We start from the raw sequence: 19,514 nt of genomic DNA on the forward strand, positions 1-19,514 counted from the left end.
TAATAAAAAAGATAAAGCAATTTTTAAAACTTCAGGTAAAGGATGTATAAGAATTACAACTTTTCAGTTTCTAGAGATCAATCCATACATTTAATTTGAGCACTTCCATCATCTAACTCTGAAGATAATGCAGGAAGAAGACTGAACCCTTTTTTTTTAAGCACATTTTTTCAGGAGTTTTGCTATCCTTACTCTTTGAATTTGTAAACAGGGTTTAATAAACAGGATCCAAAGAATGAGAACTAAAACTAAACATTCAACTGGCTTAAGTTCAAACTTCACTTTTTGAAATTCAAAGGGTGTTAGAAGACGTCTTTGACTTTGATAAAAGATGCCTTTAATTTTTTTGAAAAGAATGTAATACTTTGCATTTGCTAAAACTGAAAAAAATGAGCCATGAACAACAACTTACTCTGGGTGGCTAACACGCGTCAGAACAGCCTTTTGTTTGAGCCGTGTAGCTGAAGAGGTTTTGCTGTAGTCCAGAGCATTCTTATCTCTCCTCCGCTGTGTTAAAACAGGAAACAAGTAGAAATTTACAGTTGATGTATGACCACCACTACATCCAAAGAAATAAAATAAAAGGCAAAGATTTGATTTTTTTTTTAAAGATCTTATTTATTTATTTGAGAGAGAGCCCAAGCGAGTACAAGGTGGGGGGAGGGCAGAGGGAGAGGGAGAAGTAAGCTCCCTGCTAAGCAGGGAACCCAATATGGGCCTGGATCCCAGGACCCTGAGATCAGACCTGAGCCAAAGGCAGAGGCTTAACTGACAGCCACCCAGGCTCCCCCAAAGACTTGATTTTCGACATTTACAAAAACATAGTAGCATTTTAACATGAAGTTTAACTCAATATAACATATAATTTCATATGAATTTCTATTTATTTGCAGAAAAGCCCATCTTTCCAAATTGGGCCTAACAAAACGTCTGTAATGAGTAAGTCTCCATTAAGCTAAGATCTGCTCCTTAATCTGGCTTATTTTGGAAATTTGATTAGGTTACTCAATATTTCATGAATCATTTAAAAAAACCAAAATATGAATTTATTAGAATATGAATTTGCCAAACAAGAAATACATTTGCCAAACATTAACAAATCTTCTTTCAAGGGTTGAATCAAATTATAGAGAACTGGATCATTTTAACAAAAAGCATAATCAATAAAAGGATAGATCTGCATGGAAAAGGGAGTACTTGTGCCTGTCTATTGAAGCATATTTTATCTTAGATAATGGTGGAAAATGTCTTACTTGTTTTTCTCTTGTCAGGTATTCTTACTAGACACCAAAATGCATACATCATAAGAAGAGATCTCTGTAGGAGACATCTTACAGTGCTGGGAGCAGTGTTCATTCCATGTTGGTTGTGTGCGTGTTAATTGAGTAATAATGTCATCTTAATTACTCCTTTATGTGTATGTTTTTCACTTCTTGATTTAACAGAAGTATTTAATTGAGGCAGGTTGCTCTCTTTGAAAGAACATAGCACTTTGAGAGGAAATCAAAAGGATTTTGAGGAAGGAAGGGAATAGCTATATGGCCAAAACACCCTAGCCAGCAATTATACAAAGATGCTGTGATCCAGCACTATGTATCTGACATTTGTTACATGAGCCACAGGGACTGTGTTAATATGTAGGAAGCAATTCCTTTCAGAATCACATTTACACATCTTCTTTCAGTTGGTGTCCACAGATGACAAGTTAACCATTTATAGAAATTCCCCCAAACCCCACACTGATGCTGATAAATCTGGATCTTTTCCCCAGCCGAAGGTGGTTCACTCCTAATTGAGGCCTGTAGCTTCCCATGAGCTATTGAAACTGCTACCTCAACAAAATGTCCATAGTGCCAGAAAACATACCATTCTCAGACTTCTGGAAACAGCTGATATTTTCTCTCCATTTAGTGCCGGCTCATGAAGAACCAAAGTTCTTATATAGCAAAATTGTATCTTGGAGGCCAGAAAAATATATTTTAGCATAACTTGGTTTATTGTTTTCTGGACCTTTTCGTTACCTTTGCTATAGATGAAAACTGCTTTTCATTTGCTTATAAAAACTAACTAATGAGTCATGGAATGCTACATCAAAAACTAATGATGTACTATACAGTGGCTAACTGAACATAATAAAAAAACTGCTTTTTAAAAAAATATTCTTGTATAATTCTGTGCTCTAATGTTTGAAGCTTGATCTAATTTCTGTAAAATTTTCCTTGCATTAGAACTGTTTCCCTTATAGACATAGGCCAGCAGATGTTAGTTGTATTAGCAGAACCAAGATTTCTTGGTTTCCTTTGTTCTAAGCAATTTCGTCTCTGCATTACAGGCCAGTCTGAAAGAATTCTGCCAGAAATCTTACACGTTTGATAGGAAGGCATCCAAAATCAATTTCTAGAATGAAAGGGTGAAAAAACCTGCTTACGAGAAAGAATTTAGATCAGAAATTTACTTGACATATAGAGTCCGGCTAAAGGAAGTTGAATAATCCTAAAACCTGGTGTCAGCAAATGATAGAAGTCTGATAGACTGAGAAATATATGTGTATAAATATATATCACTGTAGTGATAGTGATATATATTTATGAGACAATCTAATCTGGTGATTAATAGCAAAGACTCTGAAGGTACACTAGCTGGTTCAAATATTGGCTCTCTGCTTGCTGGCTTTGAGACCTTGGCAAATTAAAACTCTGAGTGAGTACCAGGTACATGGTAGGTGCAGATCTTGGAGTCTGCTATCATTAATCCTTTATTGAGTCTTAGAAGTTTTTTGACACGTTCTTATTCTCCAGAATCTCCTCTAATTAGGAGTGTACTTGTGATGAGCACCGGGTGATATGTGGAAGTGCTGACTTCCATATACTGTACTATATACATCTGAAACTAATATTACATTGGATGTTAACTGGAATTTAAATGAAAACTTAAAAAAAAACACACCCAAATCTCCTTTTTTCTAGATTTCACGAGAAAAACACACTTCAGTTTAATATATTTTCAAAATATGTAAATAATCCAAATATACAAATCATTTTAATAAATACATTTTAGTTGCTGGCTTCTCAATAAATTCTAGAAAGTTGCTTTAATCTTACCAAAAAATTCTCTCTAAATTACACTTTTGTCTACATTAGTTTAGTACCTGTAAATAGTGAATCTATTCTGTGACCTGAGATTATCAGAGAGGGTTACCTTCCTCTGACCCGAGTATCTTTTCTTTGTTGCCAGATGTGGGGACAGAGATAGTTTGTGCCCTTGTAACTTTCAGTCCAGGAACTCTGTGTCCCTTTGGTCTTAGTTTTCATGTTAGAAAAGTGTTCAGGGGGAAATTATGTCACTGAATAATAGAGCGGAAAGAGACTTCAGAGGTCACTAGGCCAATTCTTTTATTTTCTAAGAACTGGGGTTTTGAGAGGAGATGAGATGCTTTTGGGTAACAGCACAGGGTAAAGGCAGAGGAGGATGTAAGGCGTGCCTTCCTCCCACAGTGTATGTTGTAATAATATAGAGGGCACACTAATTGATTCTGGAAAAATCTTAAAAAGTAAGTCAACTTACTCTGTTGTAATGTTTATTTCCCCCACTCTTGACAGAAGAATAAACATGAAAACTCATGAATAAGATTAAAATATTCAAGAAATTTTGCATATGAAAATGCTTTCATGACATGCCCTAGGCAGTTACATAACCATACTCAAGGATATGCACACCACTTATGATGTTATTTTAGGGGCATTAAATGGGATAATACATGCCAAGCATGTTGCTTAATGCCTGGCTCACAGGAAACAGTTAAAAAATATTAGCTATTTATATGACTATTATTTATTTACCTCTGGGAATCCTCTTTCAGCCAAAAGGCTAGGCAGAAAAATATTTACTGACCATCTTGGAGATAATTATTGTATGATTCTTCACAGTATCTGAAAAGTCAGGAAAGAATAGCATTATCCCTGGGTGGCACAGCAGTTAAACGTCTGCCTTCGGCTCAGGGCGTGATCCCCGCGTTGTGGGATCGAGCCCCACATCAGGCTCCTCTGCTATGAGCCTGCTTCTTCCTCTCCCACTCCCCGTGCTTGTGTTCCCTCTCTCGCTGGCTGTCTCTATCTCTGTCAAATAAATAAATAAACTCTTAAAAAAAAAAAAAAAAGAATAGCATCATCCCTGTTGAAACCTGGGAAACAGACACTAAAGATTTGGAGGCACATTTCAAATACCCAAATAGGTTAGAAGCAGAAAGAGAAACATATTCTTCACTTCCTGACTGCTCCTTCCCAGGTTTAAATACTTTTAGTTTCTGACGTTTTTAGTTTCTCAAATAACTTTCTCAAATAGCCCTGAAAAGGATATCAGGAAGCTGAGTAAGGAAGCTCTGTGGGGGGGCGCCTGGGTGGCACAGCGGTTAAGCGTCTGCCTTGGGCTCAGCGTCTGCCTTGGGCTCAGCGTCTGCCTTGGGCTCAGGGCGTGACCCCGGCGTCATGGGATTGAGCCCCACATCAGGCTCTTCCGCTATGAGCCTGCTTCTTCCTCTCCCACTCCCCCTGCTTGTGTTCCCTCTCTCCCTGGCTGTCTCCATCTCTGTCAAATAAATAAATAAAATCTTTAAAAAAAAAAAAAAAAGGAAGCTCTGTAGGTTTCTTCTGGAGACTTCCTTCTTTCTCCATCAGCAGAGCAGCTGGAAAAGTAGAAATGGTGTCTTTGAACACTTCCCCTTTACCAAAATAAAAAATAAAAAAAAAAGAGGAACCGATATGTGGGCAATTTTTTAAGTATTACATTTATTTTTCCATTATTTTTTAAAAGATTTTATTGATTTTTTTTGAGAGAGAGCGAGCACAGAGGGACAGGGAAAGGGAGAAGCAGGCTCTCGCTGAGCAGGGAGTCTGACACAGGGCTCCATCCCAGGATCCCGACATCATGACATGAGCTTCAGGCAGTTGTTTGACTGAGCCACCCAGGTGCCCCTATTTTTCCATTATTAAAGGAATATGTAACAACTACTGACACTTACCAAGCAGTGACTCCACGTCAAGCAATGCACTAAATGATTTAAATACATTTACTTGTTTAATCCTTTCAACTCTGAGAAATCAGAATGATTTTTATCATTGCCATTTCACAGATGAGGAAACTGATGCCAGCAGAGGGTGTTGGTCTGCAGAAAGTTCCGGAGCTCAAAGTGGTATTGTTGAGAGTCCAATTTCGAGTAATCAGTCAGTCCAGGCTGGAAGTCTTCATCAGGACCTTAGATGACCACATGAGTGCGTTGGTTAGAAAATAAGAAAAACAAGAACAAATTGGGACTCTGAGTCAATGTTGTATCTTGAAAGGCAGTTAGGAACTCGCTAATTAAATACCACAGGGTTAAGAGGGCTCCAATTCCAGAGCCGCCAGAGAAAAATGAAGGTATATTCAATTACGTTCTCATAGTCCTTCAAAACCTTGTGGGGACATTATCATACAGACCGTCACGCTTATTCATGCTGTTTCTCACGCGCCCCAATCTGACGCACGGGGTGCACGTGAGGGGCACGCGGCGTACGTGACGTGAGGGGCACGCAGCGTGTGGAAAGCAGCGCTGGCAGGAGAAAAGGCAGATAATGCGTGAGGAGCGTTCACGCTGCCTTTCCCGCTCTATCGTCCCCGCGTTCACGCAGACGGTTGACTCAGCTCGTTTCATCGAGAGGATGAAGCGGGGTAAAAGTACAAGTTGTTTGGCAACTGCTTCCCTTTCTGGCTTTTAGCTCCAAGGCCTACCGTCGGAGACGGCAAGGACTGTTGCGCAGACTCTGGCGAAGGGAAACCGCCCTCCCAACCGACAGACCGCTAATAGCGGCAATTAACCATCGCACCCGTCACCTCTGGGTAAGCATGGAGGTGATGCACGCGTCTTTTTAAGCACACATCTACGCGCTCAGTTAATGCTCCCCAAACCTTATAAGGTTGTTGTTATTAATATTGTTAAGAAGGCTCCATGAGGGGGGCGCCTGGGTGGCTCAGGGTCATGGTCTTGGGGTCCTGTGATCCGGCCAGGATGGGGCTCCCTGCTCAGTGTGGAGACTGCTTCTCCCTCTCCTCCCCACCTGTGCTCGCTCTCTCTCTCAAATAAATAAATAAAATCTTAAAAAAAAAAAAAAGAATGCTCTATGAGGGCAAGGATTTTTGTCTGTTTTTGTTTACAGCTTTACCTCTATTATTCAGAATAGTAGTACCTGGCAAAAATTAGGTACTCACTATTTATTGTAGAATATATTCCCATCTAAAGGTGGAGGAACTGAAGCACAGAGACGTTAGTAACCTTCTCCACGTCCCACAGTGGTGGTAGACTGAGACAGCTTAAAGCCTGCCCACCTGGGCCGGGGAAGGGAGAAGCAAGAGGAGGGGCAATGTGTGGTTGTTCCTGAGAGCAGAGGGGCCTGGGACCATACTGTGCTGTCAGGGAGGTGGAAGAAATGGCTTGGAAGAAAGGGCTATTGGGTGGTGTGACTTTGCAACTTTAGGCAGCATTATAAGTGACTAAACCGCCACATTTGGGCAAGAGAGTGGCAGAATGAGGATACTGCGGACGCAGCAGGGAGCCGTGCACACAAGGACAGTGGGCCACATCTAGGACAGCTGGTGTTGAGGATGATGGAAAATCGAAGGGCCACTCCTCCCTTAATTAACGATTGATTGCTTTGTCTTCCTCCAACCAATAAAAATGGGTTGTAAAACAGAGCATTGTTATAGAGAATGGGAAAAGTGCTATTTCTTGCCTATTTGGTTTTTTTAAAACTGAAGCATACTTAATATAGGGAAAGAATATTAAATATGCCATAAGAAGACGTAAGTGTTGATCTTAGCTTATCCCGCCCCAAATCCCTAGGCAATTTATCTAATTTCCCTATGTCTCCTCATCTATAAAATAGGAGTTAAAAGTGATTGAGGCAAAAAAGATTTTTTCAAAATGTAAGTTAAAACTCAGTGAAAGATAAATACAATATGCTAATTTTGTAGAGCTCCTATTTCATTTGCACTTAATTTTGACTTACATAGATTTTTTTGGTGAATAAGGGTCTGTATTTGTATCCTAATTAAACTTTTCACAGACTAATATTTATATTTTTTTCATTTTTTATGCTTATAATCAATGGATGTAAACATATTTTTTAAAGTGCATGTACATAGGAACTATTACATGTTGATAGGTTGCTATTGCTGCCTGTGAGTGTAATTATCTGGAAGTTGAAAGCCAGCCTGTCATTAAAATGTTTCATGGACAATCTGTGGGTCCAACAATGCACAGGTAGGTATTTTGCTAGATCTTTTCACTGAGCTGTCCCAATACTACAGCTGGAATTAATTGGAGTGAAAAAAAATAAATTTCTGAAACAATTAGTCATTTGTTACAAATTTGTATAAGGAATCTCAACAAGGTTTGTTAGACTCTTGCACTCCAGGTTTACATTAAACAATATGGCTCTTCTGAGAAAAGGAACGTAAACGAAATATACTAGCAGCGATGAGAACTTCAGTCCTTGTAAAAATGTGATTTGTGGGGAAATATAAATTGGGATCATTCATTCAGCAAAGATATAATAGTGCCTATGATGTGCCTGGCATTCCTTCCCGTTGTGAGGGCACCACAGTAAACTGAACAATGAACTGCCTGCATTTATGGCACTCACATTCTGCTGGGGGAGGGTGAAAACAAGAAAACACACTATGTTGTCAGACACGGTAAAGAAGAAACACACAGCAGGTGAAGGATGAGACTGTTGGAGGAGGGTCCTGGTGAGGACGTGGTCAGCCAAGCATTCTCCAAGGAGATGTAATGAATTGAGGAAGCCAGCCACGTGCATATCTGAAAAGAAGGCTTACTTGTGTTCACTTTCTCTCATTCTCCGGGAGCCTACGGTATAAGGTTTTAAACATAGATGAGCTTGTAGCCATAGGCACACATCAGCACCTGTAACTTTGATTTTTACCAACTGAATGCAAATGTGTTAGGTTATTTACACACAGAGATCCTATAAAATGCCAAGAATAACCAGAAGTCTTTGCAGGATTGGACTGTTTGGCAGGCATATTTCATCTAAGAAATGAAGGAAGAGACTTAGGTGGAAGTAAGTCCCTTCGTCTCTCATTGGTTTGTGACTGTCACTCATCATATAAACCCAAGAAGCAGTCACTTATGAGAGCATAGAGGATACTAGAGACTGCACGGAGACATAGCACAAGTAAGTGATAAGATTGAACTCTACAAAGATGAGAAATGAGATAGTGTTCTTTCTTCATCTTAGTGTTTACTACTGTGATATTCTGTGTGTGACTGAGTAATGGATACCTATTTTCACCATGCCACTCCTTCAGCTCTCATTCAGAGCCTCTCTGTTAGTGGCCAGGCAGAAATCAAACAGGAGTTTCTTTTTTCTTTTCTCTTTTCTTTTCTTTCTTTTCTTTTCTTTTCTTTTCTTTTCTTTTCTTTTCTTTTCTTTTCTTTTCTTTTTTCTTTTCTTTTTCTTTTTTTTTTTTTTGAGGGTAGGTGGAGGGGCAGAGGGAAAGGGAAAGACTCTAAAGCAGGCTCCATGCTGGGCCCAGTGTAGGGCTCAATCCCACGACCCTGAGATCATGACTTGAGCCGAAATCAAGAGTTGGATGCTTAACTGACTGAGCCACCCAGGCACCCCCAAATCAAACACTTGTTTCTAAGAGACATGTAGTTGCTGAAGATTTTGAAGGATTTTACGAGATTTTTAAAGATCCTTTAAGTAGATTTTAACATAAGAAATGCAGTCAGTACTGAAGGAAAAATTCTTCCAGAATTTTCCCCACTGTTTTCGATGTGTGAAGCAGTAGAGAAGTTCTTTTCTTTTTCTTTCCTTTCTCTCTCTCCTCCTTTCCCTCTCTTTCTTTCTCCCTTTTTCTTTCTTTCTTTCTTTCTTTCTTTCTTTCTTTCTTTCTTTCTTTCTTTCTTTCTTTCTTTTAGGTATTTTCTTTGTAATATTTTCTATTACTTTAAGGCTCATTTTGTTGAAGCGTCTCCATGTTTTGCCAAGAATTGTATTCTATCATCATTTGGTTTCAAAGGTAATTTAAGGCATTTGCCCCAGGCTTAGAATTTGAGCTCTCAGCTCCCAAAGGATATTTCAATTATTCCTCTTACTTTGGCTTTAATGTGAGGCAACTATTTAAAATGATATTTAGTTTGTCTTTGGTGGGAAAAGAGAGATCCTGGCTTGCCAATGCAAAATTAAACATTCAAGGTTTGACTGAAATCAATATTTTACTCAGTTAACAAAAATGCTTATATTTCTCTATTGTCCTACAATTCAACTCCAACCTGGTAACTTTTCCAGAACCAAACTAGACATGCTCAGGGACCCTGTGAAGGAGGGAAAGCAACATTCCTTACTACCAACTGTTAGTGGGTAATGCGGTGTGTTATTTAATGTCATATTGTGCAAGAAGTTCTTATGTAGACAATAGCAGCTCATGTGATTGCTCTCTAAATCCAATTTTTACATTTCAACACACTACAGTGTCTATGATGGGATCAGAAACATTACGCTCTATGCCGGTACATTTTTCATAGGTTCAGTACTGGTCAAGTTGAGATAGAGCAAAGAACTGTCGGCAAATTCACGAGTAATCTTTGTTTTTATATTTCAGACTCAGAGGTTATTGCATTACTACTAGGCATATATAAAACTGTATCTGCAATTCTTGAGTATGTTTGATGTCCCTTTTATTTAAGAGTAAGAGCTCATGTAGTTCAATACTTTTATGAGTAAAGTCAAGGTAAATAGTGTTTAGGTTTTGAAGCAACTTGTAAAATGGTTAATACTTAATTCCTTATTTGTAAGTTTTTCTACCCATCAAAATTACTCCAAAAATTCAACTCCTTTTTTCAGTTACTTGCTGCAATCTTGCAGGTATGTAACATAGTAAGCGAATAATTGCCTCCTTTGTCAGAGGTGAATTTGGTTTGTTATCTCCTTTCTGGCACAGACGTTAACATTTTTGATACTGTTTTACTGTGCGCTTACAGCAACATACAGATTAGAACATCAGCTCAGCTAAAATGAAATGGTTTTATTATAGCTTGTATTTTATCCATGACTGCATTACAGTTGCCTCTGGGGTTGAATGCTCCCGTGTTTTGTGGTTGCTAATCTGTTGAAATGTACCAGTGTTACGTTAAGGAAAAAGAGCCACAAACCAGGAGAAAGAAAGGAGCTCCCCAAGACAGAACTTTTCAAAAACACTATTATTTTCCATGTAAAAGATTTCTTTCTACATAAGTTTAGCGTATATTAAAAGCTCAATCTTCTTTTGCATTTAATGGGTCCATCTGCCTGAGTTCACAGGTGAAAGCCTCTATGCAGGGGTTTTTATGAGTCATCATTCATATGTTCTTTGAGAAACCGTGTATCTTATTTTCAAACACAGTTCTTAGTGGGTTTTTTATTTATCTGATGAATCAGGAATGTTATTTTTTTAAAAGATTTTATTTTATTTTATTTGAGAGGGAGAGCATGCCAGCATGAGCAGGAGGAGGAGCAGAGGGAGAGGGAGAAGCAGGCTCCCAGCTGAGCAGGGAGCCCAATGTGGGCCTCCATCCCAGGACCCTGAGATCATGATCTGAGCCGAAGGTGGACGCTTAACCGACTGAGCCACCCAGTCACCCCTTGAGTCAGGAACTTTAAATGACTTTCTTCAGAGTGGAAGGAAGCCAGTGGTTAGTTTTAGTTGTAAAGGAAAGCATTAAGCGCTATCAGCTTACCTTTTTGCTTCCTGCCCTGTATCATCTCAGGAAACATTTTGCAGCATTCCCTACATGGGATTCTTAACATGGAGTGACAGTGGAAGGGCTCAGAAATGAAGCTTACAGGGAACAGCATGACACTGGAATTTGCACAGGCCAGGCAAAGCATCCTTAGGTCTATCATGCAGCAGGGTGGTATTTCCATGTATCATGGGAAGCTGGGATCTAATCCTGTATAGTTTTCCTCTTTGTCTCAGTCTGGTCCTGTTAGGTCGCCATCGTAATGGCATGTCTGTCATATATCTGAGATTCTGTTTCCAGACTCTACACACCTCTAGATGTCTGGGCTGGAACAAAGATCACATTACCCTCATTGCAAGGTTTTATATAGAAGTTTTACAATCTGGTAGGTCAAATCCTCTCCTTCTCTTCTCTTAATTTGTCTTGGCTATTTTGGTCCTTAGCATTTACATTTGAAATTTAGGCTCAGGTTTATCCACAGACTCTCTTGAATTTTAAATACAAACAACAACTTTGATTGCAAATGAGGACAGTTTTGTCTCTTCCTTTCCATTCCTACGTAGTATGTTGTTTATTGTTGTCTTATCTTACTGAGTTAGCTGGGCCATCCAGGACTACGTTGAATAGTAAGGGTAATAGTGGGGTTCTCATTATTCCTGACGTTAAAGAAAATGCTCCCCATTATGTATGATGATTGCTCTAAGATTCTGTAGAGACTCTGTTTTCTTTTGGGCCTGGTGTCTTTCATGAATGTAACTACCAATTCTATTTCTTTACTGGTTAGTGTTAAATGCAGGCATTCAGGGTTTTTTTTCTTTATGTGATTGTGTGAATTTACATATTTCTCAAAATTTTTCCATGTAGTGTTCAGATTCAGGGACATAAAGTTATTTGCCATGTTAGCTTATGATGTTGAATGATCTTTTTCATCTGTTGTTATGACCCCATTTTGTGTATAATATTAATTTTTGTGACTTTTCATACATTTTCTCTATTGGTTTTACTAGAGGTTTACAATTTGACGTTTTAAAAGTTGTATATAAAAGGCTGCCAGGCCCTAGTTTCAAGCAGTGCATCTCTACACAGGCTCCCACAGTCTCCCACTTGTGTGGGGATTTTATTCTCCTTTTTTCTGAAGGAGCTACCCCCATGGATGGCCACAGCCTCTCTCTCTCTTTACCATTTACAGGTGAGGAAACTAAAGCTAGGGACAGGTGACTTGCTCAAAACCATTCATGTAGTAAGTGGTAGGGGTGACCCCAAAAATCACACATTCCCTTTGCCACTGACCTGCTCTGCCCTTGAGCCTATCCCTCACTGCATCCGTTGGTGGAAGCAGGATATGTCTTACTTTCATCCTTTTAACCCATCATCCTCATGAAAGAAAGGCTTTAACAAACTGAGGTTATTGTAACAGAAACATACTGCTAAATACAGTAAGAGGAAAAACATTTTTTTAGGCACTGTCCTCTATAGTGATCGTTAGCTTACATTGTAAATTTCCTTATCAATTTTCACCATACAAACATGGAATTTCTTCTGTTATTTTTTTGTTTGTTTGTTTGTTTAAGATTTCATTCATTTATTTGAGGGAGAGAGAGTGCTCGTGAAAGAGCACAAGCAGGGGGAGCAGTAGAGGGCAGGGCGAGGGAGAAGCAGACTCCCCACTGAGCAGGAAGCTGGATTTGGGGCTGAATCCCAGGACTCCGGGATCATGACCTGAGCCAAAGGCAGACACTTAACCAACTGAGCCACCCAGGCTCCCCTCTTCTGTTAATTTTTATGCAACAGCTTTATAAAATATAGAAAGGATTTTACGAATCCATGTTTCCAATTGCATTTACATTGGCTTATTTTTCATGTTATAAAAATGTGCACATATACCCTGAAAAACAAAAGTCTTCAAGTGTGGAAGTTTGTAGCTGTAAAAATCAAGAAACAAGACTTGTGCTCAGTAGAAAATATAATTATGCAAGTAACTACAGGAATGTGTTGTGCAAGTACAGCTTCATTAATGAGTTATGACTGTTGAAAGGATGTTCTAGAAGGAGAGATAAGCATTTGTCAGATGGCCACGGACCTGTGCCAAATCTTAGATTTAAAGATATATTTGCAGAGAACTATAGATAGCTGCCAACTTACGCTAAGGATTTTTTAATATCTTCTTTACTTGAGTGAAACACAATATAAAGCAGCACGTTTTTGCAAATTAACAACAACAACAAACAATCCCTATGTTTTCATGCAGAATGAGGAGGTAGACACTGACATTTACATGGCATTTGACCAAATGAGAAAAAGCTATACGTTCAGTTTTTAATATTGATCATAATGGATGTATATGAATCTATACATTCATATAATGTTCGTAAGGAAAATACATATCATTTCTTTGTTGCTGAGGAAAAATTGACCTATGACAGTAAAAATCAATAAAGAGAAGTTGTGTAAAATGTTTGCCAAATAAAAACTGCAACCAAGAATGACACTTTTTACGCTCTGAAGGCTTTTTTTGTTCTTTTGAGATTTAAAACAGATAGGTCAAGGAATTGTGGCCACTATGCTTTTTATTTCCTACATAAGAATGTTCCCTTTATTGTGATTACATAAATATTTCCTCTTTTCAGAAGGAAGCTTACTACTTTACATTTTTTATTGACCATTTTTGTACTCTTCTATTTTTCCGACTATTTATTTGTAAGCCCCACATTAAGCTTCATTTAGTCCTTACTCCAAATTCGAACTCCATCTATGCATATTTCTCCCCCAAAGAATTGGGGCTGTAAATCTTGCCATTTTCATTAGTTCACACCAGTGAATTCTTCCCTCTACAGAGAGCATTCCTCACGTAGTGATGTGTGTGGCAGGTGCCACGTGTCAGTTGGGTGTGGACTGGACTGGCTAGCAGGAGTGGGATGGGGCATGGGAGGTTCAGAATGACTGTTTCTAGCAAGGAGCACCACCTCCACCCGCAACACCTGGACAGGGAAAACCAAGGCCCAGAGAAATGGATCCACCAGAAATCACCAGCATCATCATTTCTTGGATCTTGAGGGGGGTCTAGATCGGCAGGTCTTTGCAGTCACCCATAGACAGACACTGTGAATGCATGAACTTGGCAATCTAGATTTTTATGGTTTGTGTTTGACCTTTTATGTGATGTGCTTTTGAATATATTTTTTAAAGATTTTATTTATTTATTTGACAGAGAGATAGAGCACAAGTAGGCAGAGCGGCAGGCATATGGGGAGGGAGAAGCAGGCTCCCCGCTGAGCAGGGAGCCTGAGGAGGGACTCAACTCCAGGACCCTGGGATCATGACCTGAGCCGAAGACAGACATTTAAGTGACTGAGCCACTCAGGCGTCCCTGTAATGTGTTCAGATAGAATTTTGTTTTGAGGCTTTAGCCCAACTTTTCTTTCTATCTAATATTCCATTAGTACCCTTGAAAGACTTCCTTAGCAGAGAACGAACTATTTATACTTACCACTTAAAATAAATGCTATTGATGACTTCTATTCATGTAATTACTATGATTATTATTTATTTTTAGTGTACTGTATTCACAGTGTTTATTCTTGACCACAGAATGAATTCAAAGTTAATATTGTCGATAGCTAATAATTATTAAGTACTTAGCATTGTGTTAAATGCTTTACATGTATTACCTCATTAAATCTCCAAATCCATATTAGTATCTCTATTTATAAGAAGTGGACTTTGAAATTCAGAGAGATTTTGTTCAGTAGCCCAAAGATAGATAGCAACGAGGTGGAAGAGCTGAATTTCAAATGAAGATGCTTCTTTCTCAGTTGCTGGATCATTATCAAATTACAGTCCATGCTACTACCATTGCTTAAAATCATTAATTATTTATAAACAATGAAAATGAGACGATACAAATCACAGAAAACTCAAAATATTATGATGACCTACAGCTACCCAATGCAGTGAGTATTAGCAAACTCTCCGAAATGTAAGAGAAGTTGCTTTCTTTCCTCCTTGCTCCTCTACAGAAGGAATGGAGACATAGGCTTACCATTGCTACCCGCCCTCCCAGCAAGGTTACCGAGATGGACTATGTTTGTATGGTGCTAGCAATCTGATAGAACCCAGGAGCATGGATGCAGTAAAAAAGAATGAGAGCAATGTTTCCCTATGCCTTTGAGTCCCAGAGGGAAATGCCACGGGTGAGAGAAGAGAGGGGATGGCCCGCTCAGGTTGGCGAGGCTGGCTCATGCTCCTCTTGCATGTACCCTGTTCTTGAAATCCTTATCCAGCTGTCCTCACAAACTCAGCTGCATCACCAAAGCCAACAATAAACCAAATGTCAAATTACAAGTGAGTAAAGGCAGGACAAAAACAGCTTCAAATGGAAAGTTTTGGACTCTATCCTCTGACAGTTGGTGTATAGACAGCCTCTCACTCTGAATTTTTTTATAAGTAAAATTTGAGTCTGGTTATTTCACTGGAATGTTCCAGCTAGTTCTTTTTTTTTTTTTTTTAAGATTTTATTTGTTTGAGAGAGAGGGAGAGCAGGAGCTGTGGGGGGAGGGGCAGAGGGAGAGGGAGAAGCCGACTCCCCACTGAAAAGGGAGTCTGACTTGGGGGCTTGATCCCAGGACTCTGAGATCACACCCCGAGCTGAAGGCAGACACCGACTGAGCCCCCCAGTGCCCATCCAGCTAATTCTTAAAGACAGAGTCATGATCTTATTTCTGTCAAGTCTTCCAATATGTTATTAGGATTCAGGTTTTGAAATATTCTCTAATATATCCAGTTATCTCAAAAGATGCCATAAAGTTTTGAAAAAGTCCCTAAAAAAAATGTTGAAACATCTCTAGAGGGCTGTTACAATAATCTTTCAATTTTTCTTTTTTCCAGAATCACACCATGCCAAACTACAAACTCATTTATTTTAATATGAGGGGGAGAGCTGAAATAATTCGTTACATATTTGCTTATTTGGACATAAAATATGAAGACCACAGAATAGAACAAGCTGATTGGCCTGAAGTCAAATCAAGTAAGTGGCACAAGTAATGGTTTATGAAAATGTAGGGAAAATATGTCAAAACGTTCCGTCTTTCCTCAGGGAAATGAAACAACAGAGGTTTTTAAATCTCATGTAGCTTTACATTGAGAAGCAGCAGTTCAAGCAAGTTCAATAAATGCTATGTGGCCCAAATTTTCCTTTTCAAGGTGAAAACACGAACCTCACAGAAAGAATATATAACGATAAACAATAAGAAGCTTTGTCATAAGAGCTGAAAGAGGGACGACTGAAGTGAGTGTTCTTGACAATTTGAATTGGATGGGCTTACTACAGATATCTACAATCTTGTGATAAGGAATCAGATATGCTGCTCTAACAGAAAACCAAACTCAAAGTGGCTTAAATAAGAAGGAAATTGTCTCACATAACTGAAAACCCAGAAACAGGACAGGTTTTGAGAGATGGCTTTATCCATTTTTCCTCCTGTGTGTGTTGGCCGCATCATGACGTTAGTAGCAGTAAGTCTGCTGCGGTTTCAGCCCCATAGCCTTGAACAGTAGCATCAAGAGGTATATGAAAAAGAGAGAAAGAGCGCTGCTTCCTTTAGAGTTCCCAGAAGAATGAAGAAAAACTCCCAGAAGACTTTGGCAAACTTGTCATGTCTCACTGGTTCAGACTGGGTGACATGTCCATTTCTGAACCAGTCACTGAACAAGCAGATGGGAAAAACCTTGATCTAGTCTACCTCAGAAGTTGGGGTTGGAGTCAATTTTCATGAAGTATGTGACTATTCAAAAGAAGGGTGAATATGTGATCAAAACTGGGATGTTTGATCAGAGGGAAGAGCAAATTGACAAATTGGGCATGTAATCCAATGAAAACATGCTAGTTAGCACTCAGGACAAAGGGGGAGAATTAGAAATATTATCACAGTAAGAAGTGTATGGCTCTCAGTAAGTTGTACGTCATCCTCTAGGTGCTATTTTCTTTTTAGAATGAAGAAAGGATAGATGAGCTAATTCTTTTGTCCATCATGTCTGCCTAGAAATACTAACTAAATATTAATTATTTGTCTAAAATTCACATTTCTGTGCTGGGATTATTACAAATTTGCATAAAGATGAAGTTGAAGGAAACTATTGAGTATTTGAAGACTTTGGGCATCTGGTGGATTTCATTTAATTTCTCCAGCACAACTTCATGGGATGTATTATTGTATCTATTTTATAGTTGGGATAACTATAGCACACAGAATTTATGTAATTTTTCCAGGTTCACAGTCCTAGCAAGGTAGAATTATTTTTCAAACACAGGTCAATTTCATACAGTGGCCCAAGTTATTCACATTAGATAATGCCAATAACACCATGATAACTGGCATATTAACAATACATCTTGCCACATGCCTTTTGGAAACATGAGTTCCTTAAAAATCATTAGCCCTGTAGCCTGGTGGGCTAGAATATCCTATTTCCTGTTCTCACGAAACTTTCTCATTTATACCCAAACTTCCCCCCACTATCAGATTTTGTACACAAGATTTTTAATTCTGTGAATATAAAATAGGTGAAATTTAATTTTATCCATAGATGGATATATATATATATATATATATATAGTTTCAAATGCTTTAACAGACACCCAACACAAGTGGAATTTAAGAAACAAAATGGATATTTGGGAGGGGAAAAAAAGAGAGAGAGAGAGAAACAAATCATGAGAGATTCTTATCGATAGAGACTGAGGGTTGATGGAGGGATGTGGGTGGGGAATGGGCTAGATGGGTGATGGGTATTAAGGAGGGCACTTGTTATGATAAGCCCTGGGTGCTGTATGTAAATGATGAACCATTGAACCATATGTCAACTAACTAGAATTTAAATTTAAAAAAAAAATAGACGCCCAACACAAAAATGGACTAAGGAGGATAGAAATTTATTTCTTTTGCATAAAAGCCCAAGCTGATATGGCAGTTCTGCTCCACAGAGTGGTCAAAGATTAAGTTCCCTCTTTTCTGTTGATCTGTCACCCCTAGTTGGTTGTCTTATTTACATAGTATAAGATAGTCCTGTCTCCTTCCACAGTCCTGCTCACAGGAAGTGTGAGAGGGAAGGAGGCACATCTCTTTCTTTCAACTGCATGACCAGAGAGTTTTACACCTCACTTCTGCTTATAGCGCCTTGGCAAGAACTTACTCACATGGTCACACATTACTGCAGAAGAAGCCGGGAAATGCTGACTTTATTGCTTTGAGAAAAAAAGGAAAAAATAGATGTTGAAAACAGTTTATTACAAATTTTAGCTGGCCTCGCCTTCTATCTGATTTAGGCGTGCTCTCTGGTGTTTGAAACCCTCAATGACCTCCCCTCTGTGATAACCTAGAATATCATTGGATATTTCTATTAAAAAGTTCTTCCAGGTTGGGGCACCTGGGTGGCTCGCTCGGTTAAGTATTTGCCTAAGACTCAGGTCACGATTTCAGGGTCCTGGGATCGGATCCTGAGATCGGTCCCGCATTCAGGCTCCCTGCTCAGTGAGGAGTCTGCTTCTCCCTCCCCCTCTGCCCCCCCGCCCCCGCTTGTGCACAAGCACGTGCTCTCTCTCTCAAATAAATAAATAAAATCTTTAAAAATAAAAGTTCTTTGAGGTCAAATCTGGTAGACTGTGCACAGGTGTTGACATTTTTTTCTCTTTTCAAATAACATTAAAGTACTTCTTTTAAGAAAAGTCAAAGCCCTGCAAGGACGAAGACATCAAACTTTAATAAGAGAGCACAAAATTCTTAAAGCTGAAAAGCAGGTCAAAGAACGATAGGTGACTAAGTAGGCCAGTGATGCCCTAATATAAGCCTGGTAGAGGAGATGTCAAGTGGAATCACTCCAGGGAGCCCCCAAAAGGCTCAGGAATTGGTAGCAACAGAGAACTCTAAAAGCTGAACCGCCGGGGGGTTGACTAGAAGCATGTGAAGCAGCGGCAAGACCGCAAGATCCCTTCCCCACCCTGGAAAAAGTATGGAGATTACTCTCAACAGAGGATGTACCAGCGGATTGTAGGACCGCAGGCATCCCTGAGGACACAATACTATAGGTGGGATTTGGTGGAAGTCTAGAAAATCAATCGTGAGACCCAAAGCCCTTATCTCCTGCTCCAAAGTCAGAATGCTACAACCAGACAAGTATCCCTCCAGCAGGAAGAGCTCTCTTGGGAGAAGCTGATCAATCAAATATCTGGCAGACACTGAATAGGTGGGAGTCTCAATGACATGGCCAGCCCAATCTCAAGTACACGGAGATTCCAATTACCTTCTAGTCCTTTCGCTTATTTAAACCAGGAATGGCAAACCAAAAAATGAATAGACATTTGTGAGAAGGCCTCTAATGTGAAACAGAAACAAAGAAGCAGAGGGAGAAAAAAATCAGCTGAGGGCATCAGGGTGATGTAGCAAGAAAAAACTTCAAAAATATAAGCCCTCAGAGAGAATTCTGTACATTCTGAACAAGTATGCTATAAAAAGGAATGTCAGAGACGAAAAGCCTTTGAAAATTAAAAATTTGATACAGACAAAACGAATCGATAAAATGATAAAAAAAAAAAACCTCCTCCAGAAGGTACAATAGGAAAAAGAAATAAAAAATAAGAAAAAAAAGATTAGAAAAATTGAGACTCAGTAAGTTCAGGATGTCCAATGTCTCAGTGAAAGTCTGGGAAGAAAGGAGGGAAACTTTTAAAAGACTCTTCCTTATA

At 39.1% G+C, this 19,514-nt stretch overlaps 1 protein-coding gene across 2 annotated transcripts in view; it reads left to right on the plus strand.

The window, feature by feature from the left end:
• Positions 1 to 5,565: 5,565 nt before the first annotated feature.
• HPGDS (hematopoietic prostaglandin D synthase) overlaps positions 5,566 to 19,514 on the plus strand; it is a 29,848-nt gene continuing 15,899 nt past the window's right edge. Inside the window, exons 1-2 of one of the 2 annotated variants that reach the window (XM_011219802.3) lie at positions 5,566 to 5,871; positions 15,659 to 15,800. In XM_011219802.3, coding sequence (XP_011218104.1) covers positions 15,668 to 15,800 — 133 coding nt within the window. In that variant the 5' untranslated portion in view covers positions 5,566 to 5,871; positions 15,659 to 15,667. Of the gene's footprint in view, positions 5,872 to 8,159; positions 8,226 to 15,658; positions 15,801 to 19,514 lie in introns of those variants that run through there. The other variant, XM_019795342.2, reaches the window with a different exon arrangement.

Source organism: Ailuropoda melanoleuca, chromosome 11 (assembly GCF_002007445.2).
Source record: "Ailuropoda melanoleuca isolate Jingjing chromosome 11, ASM200744v2, whole genome shotgun sequence".
Classification (NCBI taxonomy): domain Eukaryota; kingdom Metazoa; phylum Chordata; class Mammalia; order Carnivora; family Ursidae; genus Ailuropoda; species Ailuropoda melanoleuca.